At 41.0% G+C, this 24,953-nt stretch overlaps 1 protein-coding gene across 4 annotated transcripts in view; it reads right to left on the bottom strand.

Annotated features, from left to right (window-relative positions):
* The window catches only part of CCDC57 (coiled-coil domain containing 57), a 43,522-nt gene extending 23,489 nt beyond the window's left edge, over nucleotides 1-20,033 (bottom strand). For 2 of the 4 annotated variants that reach the window (XM_056326925.1, XM_056326927.1), the window contains exons 1-6: nucleotides 19,450-19,660; nucleotides 12,277-12,385; nucleotides 6,933-7,075; nucleotides 5,339-5,539; nucleotides 3,265-3,427; nucleotides 2,226-2,360 (exon numbers count right to left, since the gene is read on the bottom strand). In XM_056326925.1, coding sequence (XP_056182900.1) covers nucleotides 2,226-2,360; nucleotides 3,265-3,427; nucleotides 5,339-5,539; nucleotides 6,933-7,075; nucleotides 12,277-12,385; nucleotides 19,450-19,454 — 756 coding nt within the window. In that variant the 5' untranslated portion in view covers nucleotides 19,455-19,660. Of the gene's footprint in view, nucleotides 1-2,225; nucleotides 2,361-3,264; nucleotides 3,428-5,338; nucleotides 5,540-6,932; nucleotides 7,076-12,276; nucleotides 12,386-19,449; nucleotides 19,661-19,950 lie in introns of those variants that run through there. The other 2 variants (XM_056326926.1, XM_056326928.1) reach the window with 2 other exon arrangements.
* Between the last annotated feature and the right edge of the window lie 4,920 nt (nucleotides 20,034-24,953).

Here is a 24,953-nt window from a genome sequence, read left to right as displayed (position 1 = left end):
ATACACTAAATCAATCCTAATTGGCAGACCATCCAGACCAGATGTTTTTGAGAAGGAAAAGACCATCTAATGTGTCTGGAATATTTGTATCAAATGTTGCTAGTTCATGTTTCTGAGCCCCAATATTGTTTCTTTGTATTCAACCCTAACCTTAAACTGTTGCAAAGCAGCAGTTCTGCCTCTTGAGAGGGAAAGGCAATCCATGAGGCCCTGGGCATAGGACGTGTCAGCAAAATACTTCAGTCTCAACATTTATGCCTTGCACAGCCTCAAACACTACTCCTTTTCTGTTTTCTCCATCATTCCCCACTTTCTTCAGTCCTCTTTTTTTTTGCCAGTCATAAGTCTATTCTGTGCTTGTGATCTGGAATACTAACTGGCCTTCAAATTAAATTCCTCTGTCGTAAAAACAATAGCTGCCCTACAGCCTCTTTCTGCTGTGGCTCCTTCTACCCTAACAGAACACAGTATGCAGAAGATGAGGATAATCTTTATTCAACTTTTACAATCTGTCCAAGGCTGTTAAGGTGAGGAGAGGGAAAAGGGAGATTGAAAAGGTGTGAAGCATCACCCAAGCCTGTCTGAATTTTGGGGCCCAGAACCTGATCTCAACCTGCAACACACACATGAACATGAGAAATATAACTGTTCCAGATTTTTGCTAGTGGAAAAGGGTCTAGACAGAAGACTGCATAATCATCCAGAATTACCGTAAGCAATCTTTTCCTATCTGTGCACTTGTATGGTATTAGCATGCTCCACTTACGCAGACATGACCTAAGTCATATTCAAAATGCGAGTCATACAAGCAAGATTTTCCAGGCTGGTGTGTTTCATATCTCTGTTGCTTAATTAAAGCTTAATTAAAGGCCAAGTAATACTACTGCAATACTTCTAGCACCCTGATGGGGTCCCAGACCAATGTGAAGAAAGGACCTGCATGCTCAAGATACTGTACCAGGGTATATTTAAACTTTAATCTTTCTTGCCTCAGTTGTCTAAACCAGAAGCTAGACAACATACTATTCCTTCTTTAAGGAATCTATTTTAAACTTGTAATCACTTCCCCCCTCTGTTTGTTAACAATTCATTTTGTACAGAAAAATTAAGAGAAAAGGTTCTGGTAAGAATAATAGGTTTTTTTGTTGTTGTTTGTTTTTTAAACAATGGCCCTTCACAAAAACTGGAGACAAAAATGATTTTGCTGAGATCGGTACTGCTTATCCTACAGGCCAAAAGCGCAAAACAGAGGCAGAGTATATTAACACAAAGAAAACTGTAACAATGAAAACAAAGTCTGGCCAAGAATAGTACAGGCAGTAACAGTGGAAGACAACAGTGAAGGTGAACAGTAAAGGAAGAAACCCTCTCCCACCCTGATTCTCTTGGTATGTCAACAATCAATATGCAAATCAGTCCAGTTTGAACTGAAATTTGAAAAACAACTTGCTCCACAGTAAGTTTTTGCTAGCAGTCTACTTTTGGCTAACTTATTATAAAAATTGTTTTCAGGAAGTATCCTTCTGAATACAACACCTTCTGCATTCAGAAACCACTAGGCTTGCTTGATACTGCTTTTTTCTTACCAGCAAGGTCTGCTAACAACTCTTTTTAACAGCTCACCGTTGAGCATCTAGCTGCCCAGTAGGGTGCACTGCAGGACAGTCTCTACTTTCATTCCTTTACTAAAGACAATTTTCTACTGGCAATTAATTATCCTTCTGCACGGCTTCAAACCAGCATTACGTTTGCAATTTTGAATGGCTTTTAAAAATAAATGCATTTTAATAAGCAGCAATGAAAGGAAAACTAGTTTGTGATAGTAAAATAAAAGACATTATTTTACCATCTGGCAAATTGATATTTTGAAGCACTGCCTCAAAATTTTAACTTTACAACTTTAAAATCTACCCTAAATTTCCTCAGGAACATTCTAGAAATTAATTCTTCCCATTCTGACGTGCCATGACAGTACAGTACATTATCCTGTTTTGGAGCAAATGTCTACATCCAGCTTGCTCCTTTTGCCAGTGAGGAATGGATCAGGGCCATAATGAAGCCTGTAACACCTGATCTATGTGGATTCCAGGCTAGATATGTCTATATTTTGATTTAAACATATGAAACACATGAACTGCTTACAAAAAGTCCAGTGGAAACAAGCCCCATAAAGTTGTCATCTCAAAGTGAATTAATTCAAGTCAAGATATTAAGTGTTGCCTAACCTGTTTCTCCCCTTCAGGTAAAGTACTGTGATTAAAGGATGCATGTATTGCCTGTTCTCTCTCAGCAGTCAAAGCAGAAAGAACAGTCTTCACTTCATGCAACCTGTGGTCTGTTTTCTGTGGATCAGCTTCAACCTAGGAAGGGAGAGAAAGCACAGGACATCAGTATCTCAAGGACAAAGGGTGTAGAGATCAAAAAAAAAAAAAAAAAGGAAAGAAAGGAAGGAAATAAACAGATATTTTAAATCACAGGACAAGGACTTAAAGCATATCCGTTTTGGCTCTGACAAAAAACACCTTCACAGAAAAAATCATTTGGCTTCATTGTCTCATCTTCTCTATGTAAAATGGACAATGTCAATTCATCTTTCAGATGTGCTCCTATGCTACACCTATTGATGCTTATGAATCATTTTGGGAAGACAATGGTAAAATAAAACACCAGAGTAAATGCCTCCATTCTGAACTTAATAAACAAGTGTTTCCTCTGCACCCATGACTTTACTAGGCAACTAGTCATTCGGAATTATTGTTAGCCCATTGTGTAACAGTCTTGAACAATAAGCATGTATTTCATTTTTCAGAAACAGAAGCTTGTACACTTCACAAATTAAGAATATTTTTTTTTCCATGCAAAACTACTCTGAGTTTTCCAGGACTAATATAGTTCCCTTGATAGAATTCAAGTGGTACTGTGATCTGAAACTCTTTTTTGGGCCTCCTCAGAGAGAGCTTTCTTCTGCTACAATGCCAAGAGAAAAGCAGTGGCACCCCTCAAGCTGACTTGACTTCATTACAAGGGAGAAAATGCTGCTGTTAGAGACTGTCCATGAAAATTAATCTGATCTCTGATCAAATATATTTGATGAACTGCTGTGCACAATACAGAAAACTGCTATGCACAATCCAGAGTTACTGTTTTACAGATTTTTGAAGATGACTGAAGTCATGCCTCCCCTGAGAAACACCATGATGGAAAAACTCCATAGGTCTTTATGCAACAGATAGTTCCTAAGCAGTGTTAACTTCAAATTCTTACCTGCTCTCTTGCTGAAGACAGGCTTTGGGTTAGCTCCTCTGATTTCTGATACAGATTACTTCCAACATTCTCACAAAGCTGCTGCCAGTCCAGTTCTGTTTGCATTTTACTGTGTTCCAGAATCCATTCTTGCTCAGCTGCCAGAGACAGTTGTTGTTGATATCTATAATACACAGAGCAAAGCTGTTGAGATTTCAGCAGGATAAATACTGAGGATGGTTTGGGCTGGGTTTTTTTTGTTTGTTGGTTGGTTTGTTTTTTTGGTGGTGGTGTTCATTTTGCTTTGAGGTTTTTGGTTTGGGTTTTGTTTTTGTTTTTTTTTTTAATCTCAGCCTCATTTGCTGTCCTCATCTTCTTTCCTTGTTCTGTTCTCCAAATACCTATTCTATCCTATCACACTCAAGTATTTTATTGGACAAAAGCATTTTAATTGCTTAGAGCTCAGCAGTCTCCTAGGGTTCATCTGTATGGGTATTTAGAATCAGCTTTGGAGGTCCCCTCAGTTCAAGCAGCATGAGCTGCTCTTCAACACCAATTCCACTCTCAGCAATACCATCCACAGCATGTTTCCAATTTGCTGATAAAGGAAATGAGATACAAAGAGCTAGGAACTAAAGTTGTTGGATTGTCAGGGTAAAATTCCTAAGATCAAAGGCTGCTGCATATACATACATTGAAAACACACTGTGGAAAAAGAGATGAGACAGGAGGTGCACAGAATGAGACAAACCTCATATTCAGAATGTAAGGGCTTTCAGGACAGGTTAAATTGTTACATGGCTGAGCTTTTAAAACACAAAGCTGTCAGGACTTCAGGATAGTCTTATGATTGGTTGTAAATTACTTTAGACAAAAGTCTTAGCCTTCTTTACCATTCTGCATCTTTCTGAAATTTGGCCAGCTGTGCCTCAACTTCTCTTCCTGTCTATGCATTGATTGAATTTGGAATTCTTTAGAGGCAGACTCCGTAGAAATCTTGATCAGATGAGAATCTTGGCCTGGGTTTAGTGCTATAATTTCTTCTTGAAGTCTACATACAAGAACAACCCCATTCCCATGTTAATACATACTTGTTTAAGACAATTAACAAAGCACATGATGCAATCTTGGATATAAAACTGTTCAATAACTTTTTTTTTCCTTTTAAATTAGGAGCTCAGAGGGACTTTTTCATGATCCAAATGCATATTGCAAACCTCGCATTTCCACCCATACAAAATGCAGGCCACCTAAGCAATTCTTTAGTTTCCAGTGCCCGCCTTGGACTGGCAGCTGCCTCCTTCCAGGCTGGTCATGAATAAGCTCTTTTCTTATGGTGTGTTGCTGCTCCTCTAGGTTCTCAGATACTTTCTCTTCCATGTGACCTCATTTTCTTGTTAAACCTTGAGGAGATGTTTCTTGATAATGTCAATCATACAACTAATGTTTATATGCATATATTGACATTTTTCTACAAATTTTCTTGCACTACTACTAATATATATAGAACACAGAACAGCCCAAGTTGGAAAGATCATCTGGTCCAAACTTTCAGGGGAAAGGGAGCCTAGATGAGATTATCTAGTACTCTGTCCAATTGTGTCTTGAAAACCTCTAGTGATGAGGACTCTGCCATGTCCCTGGGGCAGATGTTCTCACTGTAACAAAAAATAAATTCTTTTTTACATTGAGATGAAGCCTCTCCCAGTGCAACGTGTACCCATGGACCCTTGTCATCTCCACATCGCTCCTTGTGAAACAAGTGCCTCTATCCTCTTTGTAGCCATCTGTATGTAGTAGAAAACTGTAAAGAGGTCCCCCTGAACCTTGTCCAGGGAGAAAAGAGCAAACTCCTTCAGGCTTTCTTCATAGGGCAGGTTTCTCCAGCCCTCTGATTATCTTTGTGGCTCTCTCCAGTTGGTCCGTGTCTTTTTTCAATTGCAAGGACAGAACTGGACACAGTACTCCAGGTGTGGTATGTTTAACCATGAATTACTGTGAACTTTTCACCTAAGTTGGGCACAAAACCAGTAAGTATAATTTTCTGAATTTCTTTCATCGCAGCTTATGAAACAAGATAACTCAAGTTACTCACTGTCTAATAAGAGCATCTTTCTCTCTTAAACAAGCATTGTGACTCCATTCTCTTCTGCACAGCTCAACTTCCAGACTTTTATGTCTCATCTGCAGTTCTCTAATCTGCTTCTTCAACTTTTTAAATTGACTGACTTGGGCTTCTTTCACTGAAGCTGGCATCACATCTTTTTCCTTGGCAGCACGAGCTAGTTCTTCATGCCTAGAGTATGCAGAGAGACAAAATCAAGTGAGGTTTCAAGCCACACAAGCACATTATTTTTTAGTACTGTTGATTTACTTTATTAGCTTGGTTTGAGCAAATTCAAAGAATCGTTGTCAGAAACAGTGGAAACAGAAATCAATATCCGCTTGTCAGTGGAACAGGTTGTGAGGAGGTCTTTTGCAGTTGTTTTTCAAACTAAGAATGCCACTATTTAGTTGGACTTAGAACCAGAGCTGAATCTTTCTTATACCACTGCAGAGAGTTTAACTCCAATTTATCACAGAACTTTAAGTTTGTGATTAGCACAAAGAAGAACAGTATTTCACCTAATTATGGGATAAGGGTGATCCTAAAAATTTAGGTTGAAGATTTTTTAGGATTACTCATATTTTAATAGGTGAGCTACTCTATTCAACACACTTTTTTTGCCATACTGAAAATACTCTTCACAGTAATTGAACAACTGAAAGACAGCTATGGCCCAGGTATGAGACTGTACGAATCCATGGAACAAAAATGCTTCCTTGAATGTTCAGTTTCCATTCACAGATTAATTTCCTGAGCATGCACTCACACAAAAACAGAGGCCAGGTTTAAAATCAGACAGAAGCAACTTACTAGAAAAAAAGCCACTGAATAGCACCTATAGAAAACTCAAAGCTAAGAGTAAATAAAAAAGGAGACATGCAAGTAATAGCTGTATAATGCTCTTATTCTATGAAATTGACCCACATGTAAATTTTCAAAATATAACCAAATTTTTGGATATAAAGGATTAAAATAAAACAGAAGAAACAGAAATTGAACTATGAGTAAGTCTTGTTTCTTAAGGTTGAATTAGCCATGAGTAAAAACATAAAAGATAAAACCCCCAATAATACTCTCATTTGAATGAGTTATTTTCAGTCACTATATTTACAACCTGTTTGTAGAAGCTTGAGAAAGTATGAAGTTGTGACTGAAGCAACTGGACTTACAGGATGCAAGCCAAGTATGTGGAATATGACATCCCAAAACCAGCTGCACACTCTAGAAGTGGGATGAACTAATTTTTTCATTATATTTACTCCTTTTTGCAGTAAAGGCAGAAGGTACCACTGAACCATTAAAAATTCTAAGATAAAATTCTATTTTTAAAGTGAGACAGGTTACATCCAGAAAAAGTGTAGCAGAATTATCCTGGATCCATGCAACTTTGGAAATATTTCATACAAACTGCTACCTCTTTCTGTCATAACAATATATATTACTAGATCAATTAATTCACGTACACTATCCCAAGCTGTTGCTAAAATTAGAGTATGTGTGGAAAAGTAAACTGAAAGTGTTATGGAGTGGTAGAGTCTGTAAAAAGCAGTTTATTTTGATCATAATCAAAAGTGTACAATACCAAGTATCTTTCACAGCAACAAAATCATTGAACTTATTTTCTTCCTCCAGTCTTGAATAAAAACATTCTGCTGTTTGCTGTGATTCTGGTGTTTGCACTCCAGTCTCTTTGAGGGCCTCCTGTTCTCTGGTCAGCAGCTTCACCTTAGAAAGGAGGAAAATAAGAATTAAGAATTCTAATGACAGCCTGATATAACCAAATTTTTTAAAAGATCCGGAGCCCTTATACAGTTGAAGTGACAACATCAGCTCCAGAATCAAACAAAATAATAAAGTTGTGTAGATTTTTTTTTGGGTGGTTCTTTTGTTTGTGGGTTTTTTTTTAAAATTTGTAATTAACATTTTGCATGGTATAAGCATTACATCAACAAAGCACTTTAAAACACCTTCCCCATAAGCTATAACATCTGCTGTTATTTATGTTTCTACTCCCACATTACTGCTAAACATTCATTTTGTATTCCTGTCCTCACCTATCACCTACATTAACATTAAACCTGCACACTACCCCTTCCTATCTCTGCCTAAAGTTCCTTTTATAGTTTTTTATTCAGTCACTTCTTGGTTTCCCCAGCAGCTGGCCTCACTAATACACAGGGGAAATGACTGTGTATGACCTCTCCTTCCCTTGCTTAACACCTCCACCACCAATTCAGGTGCAAATAATACATATATACACACACACACAAAATACACAACTCAATATAGATAGTATGTTTCAGAAAGAAAGAAAAAGATAATAGTTTCTAGCACATAAGGCCTACTGAGAGCTATTACATGCAGATACAGCTGCAAGCAGCATTGGAAACTGAAACAGAGATACCTAATCAAGCACTCAGGTCTGAAAATTTGAAAGATTAAAGGTTTCTTATGAAGTACTATCAGAGTTACACTGCATCTCACAGAGTAAGCAATATGTGCAAATTTACATTTAGTAAGTATAATGCAGCTGTGGTTCCTTTGTTCATACTGAGCCATCAGCAGTTGTTCATGCTATCTTTATAGTGAAGACTGCAAGATGACAGTGTTTTTACATCCATTGCTACAGCAGCATCCTTTAAAGAAGGATCAAGAAGACAAGATAACAAAACCAGAAACTAAACTCCAGTTGTGTCAACTTTCAAGATGCAAGAACCCATGGATAACACTGATGGCCAGTCAACCTTTTGCTACCCTAGTAAGCCTTTGGCAAGGTGAAGTAGGCAGAAGTGATTTATTTTATTAGACAAAAATCATAGAATTATTTAGGCTGGAAAAGACCTTTAACATTATCAAGTCCAACCATTAACCTAGCACTGCCAAGCCCACCACTAGATCATGTCTCTAAGCACTGCATCTACATGTTTTTTAAACACCTCCAGGGATGGTCACTCCACTACCTCCCTGGGCAGCCTGTTCCAATGCCTGACCACCTTTTCAGTGAAGAAATTTTTTTCCCAATATCCAATCTAAACTTCCTGTGGCACAACTTGAGGCCATTTCCTCTTGTCCTATCACTTGTTATCTGGGAGACGACCAACCCCCACCTACACCCCCACCCCCTGAGCCTCCTCCTCTCCAGGCTGAACAACCTCAGCTCCCCCGGCCACTCCCCACCAGACTTGTGCTCCAGCCCCTTCCCCGGCCTTACTGCCCGTCTCTGGACTCGCTCCAGCACCTCAGTGTCCCTCTCCTAGTGAGGGGCCCAAAACTGCACCCGGGATTCGAGGTGTGGTCTCACCAGTGCCGAGCACAGGGAGACGGTCACTGCCCTGGTCCTGCTGGCCACACAGTTTAGGATAGAAGCCAGGATGCTCTTGGCCACCTTGGCCACCTGGGGACACCGCTGGCTCATACTCAGCCGCAGTCAGCCAGCATCCCTAGGTTCTTTCCGGCCAGGCAGCGTCCCGGCCGCTGCGCCCCCAGCCCGTAGCGCTGGTGTGACCCACGGGCAGGACCCGGCACTGAGCAGTGTTGAACCTCACACAACTGGCTTCGGCCCATCGGTCCACAAACTTGCCAATCTTTTAGGCATACCAGCCCCCTTTCTGAAAGCCAGTCTGCTTCTCCCAGTGCTATCAGTTCGTTTCATGTGAGAGGTTTTCCCCCTCTACCTATACACCTCGGTTTGTTGAATTATCAGTTAAACCACTGCTGAAGCAAGCGAACACAGGCACCAGAGAACCATCCAAGTAATGTCAGACGATGTTTAGCAAAGACAGTACAAGCAGAGAATACAGCTTTTGGAAGAGTGAATTACTCATTACTAGCCTTACAAGTATGAGACAAGCCTTTCAAAGACCTATATATAGTTTTTGGTTGTATAGGAAAAAAGCCAGTCACTATGAATTAAGATGCATATCACAAATACCCCTGCTTCCTGCTATCCTGGAAACAATTAGCTCAATACATAAGTGAAGGAAAACCAGCAATAACAACAGAGTCATCTCTTCATGTGTTTCACACAGGAGTGACTTGGTATTATAATAACCACATTCATTCTATGAGTAAAGGGTAACAGTTTAAAAATGAGTTACCCTAACTTCATGGGACAGAACTAAGTCACTCATTTAAATTGTCTGCTTTTGAAACTTACATTCTCTCTTTTTAATTTCTGCATCAAATTCAGCTAGCAGTTCCTACAAGGGGATATAGGTAACACTAGTACAATGGTACTGATGGAAACACTGTATTGTCACAGGCTTTTTTAAACGCGATACAAGGAGTTTAATCCTTGCATAACCTTTCTTTGCTCTAATGAGGATGAAAAGGCGCTGAATGAAACCTATCATCTGGCCTGTGGTAGGTCCCCCTAACACAACTTGTACAGCAAAAGGGAAATTTAAAGAAACACGTCAGCCAAATGGCATCCTTTGCAAAATAAGATCAGATTCCATAACATTAGGGGAAAAGGAAAAAAGAAAAGAAAAAAAGAAGCTTAAATTACAAACACCCACATACCCACCACCTTACAGACATTGAAGTACAATTCCTTTACAGATATCTGAGCATCTGCGATACATTAAAGACTATCCATTACAGAAATATTTGAAATTTATTTTAATGTTCAGAGGAGCAGAAAAGTGCTATATCTCCCCAGTGCTAAAAGTCGTGGGGGTTTTGGTTTGGTTTTTATTGGTGGTGGTGGTGCATGGGTTGTTTTGGGTTGGGTTTTTTTTCCCCCTTTTTTTTTTTAAACTGGACACTTAGCAAATGGGACTGAACAGTCTTGAGCTATACAAAAAGAAAACTAATTATTTCAGCTGGTTTTGCCACAAATTAGATTTTTAAATATAGAATAACAAATATTAACAGAAGTTAAATTTATATTATAACTGTATGGATAAAGGGATATTGATTATTATGTATAACCTACTAAAACAGTTAGGACATCCATCATCAAAGAAAGTAGACACTTGCAAACCACATGAAAAAAAAAGATTCTAAAGGTACATCATCATAAAGACTTTCAATCACTAGTCTAAGCTTTTTGTTTAAGTTAAGGAAAACAATTCACTACTATTACAAGGGAAAGTTTTGCCTGTAGTCAAGAGGCTTTTAAAATGGGTACTGAACACCTGCAGAACTACTAAAAAGCTAAGAAACTATAGCCTTACTGAAAAGTTGTCTGAAAAATACTACCATGTCTGTATCTGGAGATAAAGTGACAAGAGGGCTACTGGGAGATAGGAAGCTATGGGAAAGACATGTTCCAACCCCTGCCCCTGTATAGCTGTTGAATATTAATTTAAAGGAAGATAATCAAAATAGTTATATTGTTTGTCATATTTGGAAAAACAAAAATCTGTTGTTAGAGGACTTCACATTTCTATCCCAAGTAAGAGCAGTACTACAGAATGGTCATCCTGGCATGAAATTCTTCCAAAGTAACACTGCTAGTTATTTGGAGTCCAATGCACAGGAATTAAAGACACCAGTGAAGAAAACACTAAAGTATGAAACTCATTCTTCACAACACCTATGTTTCATATGTGTATGAAAAACTGGATGTAAGGGAGCCATGGATTTTCCAGAAATTAAACTGTTGCAGTGAGTGCCCGTTCAGGTGCCTAGACTGATAAACTATTAAAAACAGTGTTTATGAGATACTACTTCCAGGAATTCAATTGATAAATCACAATTGCAACTTGAAAACAAGAAGCTGAGGTCACAAGGGGTTTTGGCTAATTGATGCAATATCACATGTCAGGTTAAGGGGAATCACCGCAAAGCGACCCCATGGCAAGCACGTAAGATGAGCTGCTTTACTTGTAAGTCATAAACAATTGGTGATACTACACCGGAGGAAAAAAACAACTAAGTTAAGACAAATAGCATGTATTAGCTGATGTACCCTTGTGCTTGCATAACAGCAGTTAATCAGCTTTATCATTACAGTTTAACCACACAGCACACAGAGATAACTTCTAAATCAAGCAAGTAATCAAGTGTTGTTCAAGTGAGAAGTAGTCATACTCCATTGGGTAGGTTCCCAAACTGTCTTTAGGAAGCCCATGTACAAGAGACTCCTGGAGGAAGATGGGTTATTTTTAGCAGGAATACTATACTGAGGGCAGCATGATTTGAATTGGCAGGTGTTGGGTGCAAGATGTCATTGCCTAATAGTTTCTTTTACCACTTCCATTTATATTATATATTGGTTTAGTTGGCAGACCAAAAATTAACCATTCTAATTCTAATGATTAAATACATTCATATGTAAACAGTTAAAAGTAATTTTAATACCAAATACATTTTCATATAGAAATGAAGAAGGAAGGTTTTGTTGTTCTTTAAAGTTTGTAATATATAGAGAGGTGGTATAATGCCCCCCACCCTCCTAAGGGATCACAGTTGAAGGTCAAATTTCACAGTTAGTAAGATTATGTTATGATTAAAGGATAGCAATGTAAGTGGCAGATGGGGGGAGGGGGGGAAGCCTTGTAATTAAGAGTACAACAAACAATGTACACTTACCCGTCTTGCCTAAGGCTGCCTCTGCTTTCTAGACACTGAGCTTTCCTGCAGTTTCAAGGCTAACAAATACAGCCTTGTGCTGCCTACACAAAATAATCCTACACAATCTCAGGTTACTAAACACATTCTTAACAGTTCCTTACAAGGGGCAGCTGCCAGACAAGCAAAGCAACAGCCACTACAATAGTAGTACGCAATTTTCTAAGCTGTCACTGCAAATCTCATCAATTTAAGCAAAAGAAAAGGCAAAAATAAAGGCTTATACAACTACAGCAATGTCAAACCAGAACATCGTAATTTAAAGAAAAATGAAATTTAAAAGGTTGAAAACTGAATTGCTACAATACAATACCACAACAATGCAACATGGTTTCTCTATATTCTTATACCTGTTTCGGACAAGCAAGCTCTCCTTCCAGTTCTTGGATTTTTCTCTCCATGTAATGCTTCAGGTTCACATACTCTGCATACTGATGACCTATGTGACTATTCCTAGAGCTATAAACAAAAGTAAATTTGCATTAAAGACCGTATCCGGTGACCTAATGAGGCATCTGTATGTAAAGTTTTTTGAAAAATAACACATAAATATAAATACAAGATGCTATAGTTTCCTAAAGAAAGTCACCACAGAATTTTTTCTCATAAGTCAGTTGAAACCAATTATAACAGTATATGCCATTTCTCAAAACTACACTTCAAAAGTTAGTTGCACAGGAAATAGCAAGGATCTGATGAGAAATAGTGCAAAATTTCCACTAAGTCTATCAGAGTTCCTCCTACACTCAAAAATTTCTGCTGCATAAGAATAAATTGCAAAACAAGGGCTGCCTAGTGGAAATCTGAGCTTTTAGATACATTTAAAAACAGAAGCAGTTCTGTATCTTTTCCTTTCCTCCCCCCCAGTATTTTTACTTGCTATTAACAAAAAAAAGTTTCTCTGAGATATAGTGGAAGAATACTAGTAAGGCCAGCATTTCAAACAAATTCAAAGAGCTGATACAGCTACCGGGACCAGTTAAGTTCTCTAATGGTACACTGAACCTTTTCAAGCTCTGGATTCACCTGTGCAAGACTCAACAGCCTTGGTGCAGCCTCTTACGCAGCCAAACACATCTGAATTGGCACTGTGCTGTTCTGCAGCTTCCTGGTTGCTTTCAGCTCTATACTGCAGTTATTTTATGTAGCTGAATGACTGCTACATTTGGTTAGATAAGGCTGATCACATAATTACTACATAGACAGAACTGCAAACTAGAACTGGAGTCACAAACAGCTAAATGCATATTCACTTTCATATTCTGCTACATTTTGCTTTGAAATGTACACTTCACCTGAATTAATGTGAATTCTATAGCCAACAGTTACGCATATAAGTAAAGTCTAACGGAAGTGTCACTTCAGTGTAGCCTAGACAGGCACTTGTACACCTCCCTTGTTCATCCCACAACTCTCCAGGGCAAGGCATATAGGAGCTGCACTGCTCCGTGATCAGTATGCAGCTCAGTCTGGCAAAGAGGCAGTTCTGGATGTAAAAGACTGGGGGTAAAATTCCTCCTTCCATTCCCAAAGGATATGCTCCATATGATTCCTGAACTGACTATAAATGAATTTGCAGGTGCTCCAGAACCACGGTAATATCAATCAGTGACCTTTAAGGAATTCCAGATCCATGTACAGATCATTTCTAATAACAAAAAAAAGTTATCTAGAATTTATCCACCCATCTCGACATTATAAATGCCATGTGACCCAGAATGCGTTACAGCAGTTACGATTTTAGACATAAAATCCCAAAGACGCTGTTATATCTGAAGACAGTAGTTCTATTAAATGCTTACTTCTTGGTATCTGCCTGCACAGCATTTATTCCCCTTCCTTCACAAGGTTTAGAAGTCTATATAGAATAACAAAAATTAGTGAGAGTGGCCAAACTAAACAAGCGTACTTCTTTAGCTTTCTTCATCTTTTAATAAGTTGTATTAGTCATAAATCTCGGTCCTGTGATTGGATGGGACCCAACAGACTTCTTTCCTTCACTGAGGCCTATCAGAGAAGGTGGGAAAAAATGTATTTAAGGGTGTGCAAACCCAACTCCTATCATAAGATGTTTGCAATGGCTTAAAATAATTGAAAGGCTGAACTGTTTGTGTTGAATTCACAGTGCAATACAGCAACTAATGTCTAGTAACCGTAGATATTACTGACATTGATACCGTTATTATTTGTCCCCTCACATACACAGAAGGCAAGTGCATCTTGACATAACACACAGGAGACACATCACAATACTTTCAGATTCACCTCATTTCCCACAGGCATTTCAGCATACAAGGCAAAATCATTTCCTTCTGACAAATCCTTTTCTGCTCCCCACGCTATGTTTCCCTTATAATCATACCATCTCTGCCCACTGATATCATCTCCCAAACATGCACCATTGTAAATTATGTAGGGACACACCACATGTTTAAGAGCATCACTTTCACTTAATGCTACCCTTTCTCCATCGTGTTGCCGGAAATCAGACAAGTCACTGTGGAAACCAAGATACAGAGGATGTAAAGACAGTCCAAGTCACTTCTGTTAGCCCTCACTCTATCCATGTTCTGGGTATTCCCCTCTCAGAATAAATAATTTTATCACCATGCTCAAATTGCTCTGTATGAATGATGCTACTGCTTTATGCCAATCCAAATATATCTTAAAGCATCTAAATTTCTCTCTTCCAGCATACTACTCTAAGGAGGTCACATCTCACCTGAAAAAACATTCCAGCTCTAATTTATATTCTTCAGTGTGCTGTCAATAGCGATAATGAAGTTTGGATCTTTTTCTTCTTTCCTTGACAAGCATTTGCTCTACTTTATCCCATTGTATTCTAAGGTCACTGATCTCTGCCTGTTCAGCATTTCTGGGTGTTTTCAGATTAGTGGGACATCATAGTGTTCTAACTCTTTATCTCTCTCCTATAATTCTTAGGTTATAGACATTTTCTTCTTTTAATTTATTAAATTTGACATGCATGCCTTGGAGTTGCTTTTTGACATCCTGCAGCATTTTCTTTTGACATGGCATGTAGCTCTTTCCCTTTCTGTTTCTTTCCACTGAAGGAGATAGTTCAGTTCTTTCTGCATTTGTAACACTACTATAAATCTGAAACAGGAGCTGGCAGAAGACAGTTAAGAGTCATAACTAATACAAATCAAGTATCTTGTCAGTCCCAATCTACTGCATAGCTGATAATTAATTACCAGGGAATTTTAAGTTTAAATTGTAAAGTTTCCTGGACCATCAGGCATTGGTCACTTCTAGAAGAAGAATTGACTTTTACTTATAGTCCTGCATTGTCCAAGGATAAGACTTTTCAAACTAGTTATGAAATGCCACTAAATTTTGGGGTGGGAAAACATAATTTTCTGCTTTCTTTATACAGATTGAAAATAAAGTCATAAAAAGATTCAGTGACTGTAAACTGCACAAGTATTTCCCTCTTCTTGAAGACATTTACGACAAGGCAGATCACAGACCAGCCTTCTCTTATATCAACTACTGTGCCCCATTTGTCTTCCTCTCCCACGCTTACTCACGGGACTACAAAGCTACTGTTCTGTCCACAGTTAAATCCACCTTGAAGTTACTCTTCAGAAAGGCCAACAGGTATGAGGAAATTGCTGTATTTCAGTAACATATTAAGCCTACCTTTAAAACTAAAAAGAAAACAAACAACATAGAGGTTGTGCTTTTACTGATAAAACCCTTTACCTGCTTCACTTCCACCTCTTCCTATTGTTTATTCTCTATATTTGCCTCATTTCTAATTATAAACTCTGCAGAAGAAAACCCCCATTATTTCTAACCACCATGGTTCTATTAAAAAAAAGAAGAAGAAGAAAGAAAAAAATGATGGTAATTTTTTATTAGACCTCTCCAGAGATTTGGGAAAATCCCAAATCTCTGGGAAAATCTCTGGAGTCAATACAGCTTCTCTCACCATACAGTATTATTCTGTGCCAGTGGTTACAGATAATACCATCTGGATAACCACAGGGATGCAGAGAACAAATCAGATAAGCATGCCTTTCAAACAGTGGCTCTTTAATCTCTTTAAATGAAAGAGCAATTTCCAGATCAGCAAACATGATGCAGTACTCTATGCTAAAGGATGCCACAATTTAAACAACATTTTTCTTCACAAACAAGCTAGACAACTCTAATTCTCTAGGATCAAAATCGTTGTCATGTTCAGTCTCTGATCGTTGAACATGACAAGTATAAAAAAAATAATCAAGCTTGTTCTTCCCAGGTACATTGAGTAACAAACACTGCTAGAGGACACAGTGATCTTGTGGTCTTTCAGGTCTGCTGGCCCAGACTTCACATTTATCCCTAAGGCAATGAAAATAAAATGTTTTCTCTTCATATTCTGCTTCTTGTTGGCAATCTTCAAATTGTGCTATCGTACAGAAAATAGTGTAAGTAGTACCTTCTTCTTCATGTGGGTAAGCACAAACAGGTATTTTTTTGTTGAAGTCACTGTTGTGGATATTCATGAACAGTACTGCTTCCCTTCCTATAACATGCAGGGTTTAAGAAAGATTTGTTCTTTCTATATCTCCCTTTTGGTTACCGTTGCTCCAAATGCATCTGATGGCTAAAAAGATGGTTAAAAAGATTAACTAAATCTGACTTCCCCCATCCACCCCAATTATAAATACATTGAAGATAAAAAAATGCCTGTGAGATGCTTTCCGGACTCAAGGCACTCAAAGAAACTATATTCAGTCTATATCCATCAAGGTATCAAAATACTTCTGTAAGTGCCTTTTAGAAGCCCAACTTATGCTTCATTTGCTAAAACTAGCAATACATTATTAAACAAGACCTTTGCATAAGGAATCAAAAACAAGACCACAGCTCCAGCTTGTTACTTCCTTGCAATCACCAAACTGAAGTCACAACTTTTCTTGGAAAGGGCTGGTTAAGAAAAATGTTACTTCTTTTACAATCTCTCTCTACAATTATCGTAAAATTAAAAGGCATCACATAGTTTCCTGTAAAAACATCCCTCCTCCCTAACTCCATACATCTCACTTTAATGGCACTGGCAAACTGAAAGTGGTATCCTGAGGTGAGTCTGGGTTACATATAACATAGGAATCATTCATTTCATATAATAATATGAACGAATGAGCCTTCCTGCAATTTCAAGATATATAGCTTTTCACCACAGAGAGCTGCATTTCTTAGAAATGCAGATTAATAGGGGATAAGGGAGCATTTTGCCTTCGATAGCAGCAGTATTTGTAATAGCAAGTTAGTTTCAATAAGGGCCATAATGGAAATAACAGTGTAATTTTAAGTATGTTGCACCAATTGCCTGGATGTCTTATAGTCAAAAGAACAGTAAACCTATATATGATGACATTAAAACATGACTTAGGAAACAGCATACATGTTAGCAAGAGTCATCGTACAACAAGCACAGCTTATCTGTATAACCTAAACAGCTAAGATCCCCATTACAATCCAACCACTTACTTCAAGCATATCCAGAAAGAGGTGATAGATTGTAACAGCTGTTCCCCCATGTAAGACCCTGATGGGACTCGTATCAGCCTCCTTAGAAAAGGAAAATGATGGCTTGGCTGTAAATCACACACAACTGAATGCAGTTGGCACATCTGATTCAGTGGAGATTTTGCAGCTCTTTACTACTGAAATGCTACAGGAAGCTGGATGCCACATTTGAGCTAGTCACCTCTCAACCACATAAAGAGAGAAAGGTGATATGCAAGAACATTTCAGACTAATACTTGAGAACCTTCAGACTTCCACACAACCCGTATTTGTCAAAGAGGTGTAAAGCTTTAAAATTTCATTCGAAGATAAAGAAGCTGCTTCTTCCTTGCTGTCCTTACTGTGCCAAGAACAACATGTGCATAACAGACCAGCAGAGCTAAAGTGCGATCACTTCTCTCCCTTTCAAAACTACAGAAGGGGATGAGAAAGAAAATGCCACACAGCCAGTATCAGCAAAGTATCTCTAGCCACAACTGTTTGCCTTGAGGAAGCAGTGACAGAACAAAGACCGCCTGAGTGGAAAGAGCAGCACACAGTGAAAAAGCTGTGCAAGTCATGATGACACAAGCAGTCAGCGCAGGCCACAGCCACACCGTTAAGTAATTGTTGGGGAAAAAAAAAAAAAACCGCACAGGAAATCATGTCAACACAGTTCCAAGAAAAAAACAGGCAACTGGTGACACAAGTTAGCATCACTCATGCATGGTCTCTTTCTTTACTGGTAGTCGCTGGTTTGCTATTTACCTTAGAAGTAAGTTTAGGCATTTAAAACAGCAAATAAACATCATGCATTTTACAATCTGATCAGAATAGATTTTACATATATATATATATACATGTATATATCTCAGAAGCAGGGTATAGGATAAGGACCAGTAACATACAAGAGAAACCTGGGATGCTAGGCATCAAGCTGGGGCCCAGTGGGTACTGCTGCACGGTGCAGGATAGCCCAATGCCAGGCTCCGCATCAGGCATAAAGGACCGTGTAAGTAAAGGCAATGTATGGTGGGAAGAAGGAATTGCCCCCGGACTCAGAAACGGGCACGTGTTCTAGAGAGCATCCAGCAATACAAACTGGAGCCGTGAGGGAGCACGGACACAGAGCCCCGGAGCACCTCAAGGCCGCGGGATGGGACAGCCACACGGCCCGGAAAGGGAAGGCACTGGTCAGTCAGGGGCCCAGCGCCGTGCAGGGCGGGAGCCAGGGCAATCCCTGCGGCGGGGCAGGCCCCCGGGGCAGGGCGAGTTCCCCCGCGGGGCCCAGGGGCTGGCTGGCAGGCAGGGAGGGAGGCGGGCCGCAGGCCGAGTGCCGCGGACCAGGCCCTGGGTGGGGGGGGGGGGGGGCGCGGCACACGGCAGCTCAAGGCGCCGCTGGGGCCGCAGGGCAGCACACGGAGGGCTCTCGGCAACCGGAAAGGTGCGGAGAGACGGCGGGTGCCCAGAGAGAAGAAGGGGCGCAAGGCCGGAGCTCTGCGGCACAGGCCACAGCACAACAGGCCCCCGATGGCGCCCGCGGCCTCAGCTGGGCTCCTCCCGGCACGCACCTGCACCTCCCCGCGCTCGCGGCGGCGGGCCGCACCTCACGGCGCGGCTGGCGGACCGGTCCCCATGGTAACCGGTGGCCCCAAGCGCACTTTGTGGCGTGCACCGCTGCCGGCCAATCAGCGCGCTGCCGGCCCCGCCCCTGCCCCCGCGCTGGAGCCACCCGCTCCGGCCAGCCCGCCCCGCCCCGCCGCGCCCCCCGGCCCGGCGTCGCCCGGGCTCTCGCTGCCTCCCGCCCGGTTCAGCGGGCCGGTGCCTCTACGTTCCTCTCGCCGCGATCGCTTCCAGCTGCCGGGCACCGTGTTCTCGCGTTTTTTCCCATTTCCCCCTGGCTCTTACATACAGCGGCTCCCCGTGTGCATGCTGCGCTGTGGTCCCAGGCTCCTCACGGCACCCCCCACCCCCGAAACCACGCTTGTTCCATGCTCTCAAACCTCATTTTCTTTTTCACTTGTCTTCCTATACGTCCCGTTTAGCAGCCTGTTCAGTGTTAACGCTTTCCCTGGCGCAGGCCAGGAGGGGGGCCCTGGCCCATTCTAAGAGTAGCTGCTGGGAAGGGTCGCAGCTCCCCCGAGCGCCCACTGCGTCCTGTGAGAAGCCTGAACAAGCTCAGGCCGGCCCGCAGCGCACGGCCGTGCCGCACAGAGCACTGCTACCGCGGTATTTAATTATTTCTAAACGCATCTACGGAGCAAAGCGGGGGCGCGGCCTACGTGACGCAGCGGCCGCGGGCCTGGCCGCGCGCTCCCCTCGCCCCCCCCCCCCGCTCCCGTCACCCGCCCGCCGGGAAGCCACGGGGCGACATAGCCGCGGCGCGGCCTGGCGCTGCCGAGCCTCTGCATCGTGGCAACGGCTCCCCCAGCCGAGAGACCCCTCAGAAACCTGGACGCTGTGGCATTACAGCAGAAGCACGCTAATTGAAAGTCGAGTATTACCAGTGGTTCTTAGGTATCTTTCCTCAGGTCATCAGAACAGAGCTGGATTTCCTCACCCCATGGCATCTGAAGGAAGGAGGGGCTTATTTCCATCAGTAACTGTTACTGAAAATTAGAATCAGTTTGACTGATTTTACTTTTGACTAAACCAAGAACCAGTTTGACTAATTTGAATTTTGAAATAAATCGTTTCACTTAGCTACATGAAGTGTATCTACACATAACTTCAGAATACCAGTTATTAAAGGGATTTAGTTCATTTGTTTACATGAATTTTAAACCTCTGGTTTAAAATACAACAGTGAAATCCGGCTTCAGATGATCTTCCAAATCTGAGCACACAAAAATTACCATGCACAATGCCTGCAGCGGGCTTCTCAAAGCTCTCAGAACCAGCACACAGCAGGCGAATGCCTGAATCTGTTAGACTGATGGCATCCTCCTTTTACTTAGGTCTTGCCCCAGAGCTGCCTAACCTACGAACTGCCTTATCTTTTGCAACACTTCCTCCCCCCCCCGCCTTTCAAATTAGCTGTCATCTTCCCCAGGGTACCTTCAGACAGCCCCCAGTCACGTAGTTAAATGCACGTCAGTTCCCCAAATGAGTCACTGCTGGCTTCTAGTGATTCAACAGTGCCCGAAATAGGTACATTTTAAGGTAAATCTTAATCTTAGCTGTGAGTCAGAAAGATTATAGTCTACACACTACAGATTTTGGGATCAGTGTAGAAACCTGTGTACATCTAGAGGAATGCAGAAAATGTCTTGGTTTCATAGATGGAAATGAAAGGAAACCTTTTTCCATTTTAGCAAAAATGAACAGGAATTTAGAAGAGGCAGATTTTCTGTTCTTTTCAAACATTGGTGAGTTAGGTAAGATTTTGGCTAAAGGCTGATTCCAGCCACCTTTAGAACCACCTTCAGAGTCACAACTTCTGAATACAAGTCTTTGGCCCCATCGGGGTACAGTGAAACAGGAACACTTTTGAGTAGCTTCACAAAGAAAGAAAGAGAATGGACCCACCCTCTGAAAATGCTGCATTTTAGAGAGGAAAAGCAGGGTACATCCTGGCTACAAATATACTACTAAGCTCAAAAGCACTTTTAAGTGTCCAGTCCAAAGTCTATGTCCAACTTATCATGCCTCAACTCCATAACAAGGCAAGATCCAGGATCACACAAACTTCGAAGTTTTTGAAGTACACAGTTCTTCTAAGTAGTAGTATGAAGACACAGGCCACATGAGAGCTATGGTACACTCCAAAGATGCTTACCTGGACAACCAGAGGAACAGATTTATGAGAAACATCTTGTGGGGGCTCCATAAGTGAATATGTACATAGTCTACCATGATGAAACATGAAAATTAAAATGTGATTCAGAAAAGCCTTTCTTTCAAGTGCAGCTTTTCTTCAAATGAATAGCCTTATTTCCACAGAACCCCAAGGAATGTATTTGGCATACAGTACACAAACAATAAATACAACAAATTCAGAGATAGCATTTTAAACAAGATTTTCTAAATAAAAGCAGCTTACCTTATAGCTTGCAAAGGACTCCAGAGGAGTTTTTGATCCCCTCTGAAGTTTGAGTGCTGTTATTTAGGAACCAAATGACACATTTAAACTCTAATTTCATCACAGGCTAGAAGAATTTGATTTCCATGTCTCTTATCCCCATATCTACCTGTACAACAACTATATACATCTTTGTAGGTACAGTTCATGTTCCTCAACTGCATCTTGAGAATCATACAAAAAGACCTTATTTTCATACTTGCTTTAGAAACAAACTAAAAATTACTGAAACCTCAACTCTAAATATTACTGGCCTTTCTGCAATAAAGATCTTACAAGGGTTCTTTGTACAACATGGTCTGCTGCATTTACCTTTTGAATCCAAGGCAGAGGTGCATACATTGCTCAGTGCACAGTTAGCCATGTACGAAACTGTTTGAAGTGTTCAATGTTACTCTTAACAGTCTTAAAAACACTGCAGTGAAAATCCATAATTAATACAACAGATTCCATTCAAGTGCAAATAAGATAGCCTTAATACCAAAATATCTATAAAAGCTTAATAAGAATACATGTTTACAGGCACTTTTAAGGTAATATTTGGGACTCACCTACGAACTGCAGGAATGGCAGAGTACAGGTGAAATTTGGAACAGGGAACAGCAACCACTCAAAACTGTTAGGCTACACAGAAGCATTTCTACAGCTCAGGAGGGGCTAGGGAAGACACTTGTAATCAGAAGCCCTAAGTTCCAGAGCAATGAAGCTTTGTACTAATTTCAGCTGCCTTCTTCCTATTTATACTCCATAACAACAATATTCTAGTCACTTCTGCCTTTCTGGAAGCCTGGTCAGGTGAAAATTTCCAGCATTCTCTGACTGTCTTTATTGATATGAAATGGCAAATAGTTATTGGATTCACTACATCACTCTATTTTTAATGGAAACAATCTAGGAATCTCATGAAGCTCAACAAAGGAAAACATAAAATCCTGCACCTGGCAAGGAATAGCCCCATGCACCTGCACAGCCTGGGGGCCAGCCACTTGGAAAGCTGAGGGTCCTGTGTAAAAGGAACTGACCATCAACCAGCAATGTGCCCTCTGATTCAGTATCCAGAATATCATTAGCCTTCCTTGCTGCAAAGTGCAAAATAAAAAATAACAAAGTCAAATGAAATACGTAAAGGAACACACCAGGATCCTTCCATATTTGGAAACCCATGAGGAATTATGGACTTTTTAGGGGAGAGTTGGTGGAATCTTGCATCTATTATCTATATCCATCTATAACCTAGCAAAATTATACTTCCCTATCAAGAATCCCCTTTAGCAAGAAACTAAACTGAGACTTTCACTCAAAGCTCTTTTTGTAGTTATATGCCTCAAGTCACTGCATTTTGAGTTGTCTTTGCTGCACTTCAATATTCCCTCTACTCATAAGTGTACTGCAGCATATTTAATGCTTAAACAAATGCAAAATAACTCCACCTAACAGACAGGGGGTTTGTGCCTTCATCTCAGTTCCAAGTGTTTATGCCTATGCAGATTCTGTGCAGGCTTCTGCAAGCACAGCAACACTGTGTTCTGCTCACTTACACTACTGCCTTGTTGAATAGTGAATCAAATCCAATGATCTGGGTGCTGATGTTGAGGGGTGTCATTTACCCTGGCACGTCATCCTCTAAGAACACATATCTTTCAGAAAACACTTTCTCCAAAAACAGTGGGAGCTGTCAACTACAAAAGTGAGACCACAGACCACTGGTCGCTGTTCTCAGCAGCTGGTCTATTTCTATGGATGGCCACTTTTGAAAAACAGACCAGCTGCAGTGACACTCCTCTGGCTCTAGGGAAAAACCCAACTCTTAAATGGTGTGAGTGTTCCACAACTGAGCACTAACCAAAGAGTGTATGTCGCAAGGGTGACTAGGCTGCAGAGAGATGGAGGCTTTGGTAGGGATGATGTTGACAGATGTGAAGGACACACCAGTCCTCTTTTTGGTCTTTTCAACATGTTTGGCTAACACTGCTTTTCTTACCTAGCCTCTCATATCTTTATAGTAGCTATAAGAGATACTGATGGTTTAGGTATTTTGACAACTTCCACTTTTACTGTTGCTCCTCCCAGTCCTAGGCACCTCTGTCCCTCCTGAAAATACCTTCACAAAGTACATACCTCTAAGTTTTGAATTAAAAATTCTACTGGTGGCTATACATTTCTGTGATGTAGAGATTCAAGTAAAGTGCAATAACAAAGCAGAAGATTTTGCAGGATGGAAACATCTTCCTGAAGAAATTAGTCAGAAGGTGGGGTCATGACAAACAGAACTGTCTCCCTCTCAAAAACTGCTGGAGTTTTTCCAGTCCTTTGGGACTGGCAACGAAGACTACACTTCCTTTTCCTGGAGAACCAAGATTACCTGTAAAGACATGTAAAAATGTCTTCAGGCGCTAGGGTCCATGAATTTTGCTGGGCCTCAGGCACTGCACTGCTTGCTTCAGAAACTCCACAAGAATCAGTGGTTTTTGCTCTTCCGTAATTCCCTTCATCTGGCCTGTTATCGAATGGCCTAAATTTGGGTGATGGTAGACAGTCAAAATCTGCTTTTACTGGTCTTTAAGATTAGCAATGTATGTCCCACTGGCTGTATGCTGTCTACCCCAAACAAACCATCCAGCCTTGCTCATCTTTGCGCATTACTGCAATGAATCCCTAAGTGGGTACAAATGGGTACTACAGCAAAACTGAATCAAAAGCCAAAGCAAACGTAATGTGCATGGGAAAGAAAGTAACTTCTGTGGTGTCAAAAGAGTTTCAGATTCTTCCTCTGTATTTCACCAAGTACATTCTAAAATATTGGAAGCTACTCATCTGTGCAACACCATAGCTCTCAAGACAGTATCGGTTGGGACCCTACCCTGGTGTACGTCTACACAGGTTGTAGGAATCACAGAATCATTTAGATTGGAAAAGACCTTTAAGATCATGGACTCCAACTGTAAATGCAGGACTGCCAGGCCCACCACTAAACCATGTCCCTAAGCACCACGTCTACATGTCTTTTAAATATCTCCAGGGATGCTGACTCAACTACTTCCCTGGGCAGCCTGTTCTAGTGCTTGACAACCCTTTCAGTGAAGAAGTATTTCCTAATATCCAATCTAAACTTCCTGTGGCACAACTTGAGGTTGTCTCCTTTCATCCTGGTGCTTGTTACTTGGGTGAAGAGACTGACCCCCACCCTCGCTACAGCCTCCTTGCAGGTAGTTGTAGAGAGTGAGAAGGTTCCCTCTGAGGCTCCTTTTCTCCAGGCTAAACATCCCCAGCTCCCTCAGCTGCTCCCTATCAGATGTGTGCCTCAGCCTCTTCCTCAGCTCTGTTGCCCATCTCTGGACACGCTCCAGGACCTCAATATCTTTCTTGTAGTGAGGGGCCCAAAACTGAGCCCAGGATCCGAGGCGCAGCATCACCAGTGCCGAGCAC

The sequence above is a fragment of the Falco biarmicus genome, chromosome 1 (assembly GCF_023638135.1).
Source record: "Falco biarmicus isolate bFalBia1 chromosome 1, bFalBia1.pri, whole genome shotgun sequence".
NCBI classification, from domain to species: domain Eukaryota; kingdom Metazoa; phylum Chordata; class Aves; order Falconiformes; family Falconidae; genus Falco; species Falco biarmicus.
This window is presented reverse-complemented; position numbering and strand designations above follow the sequence as displayed.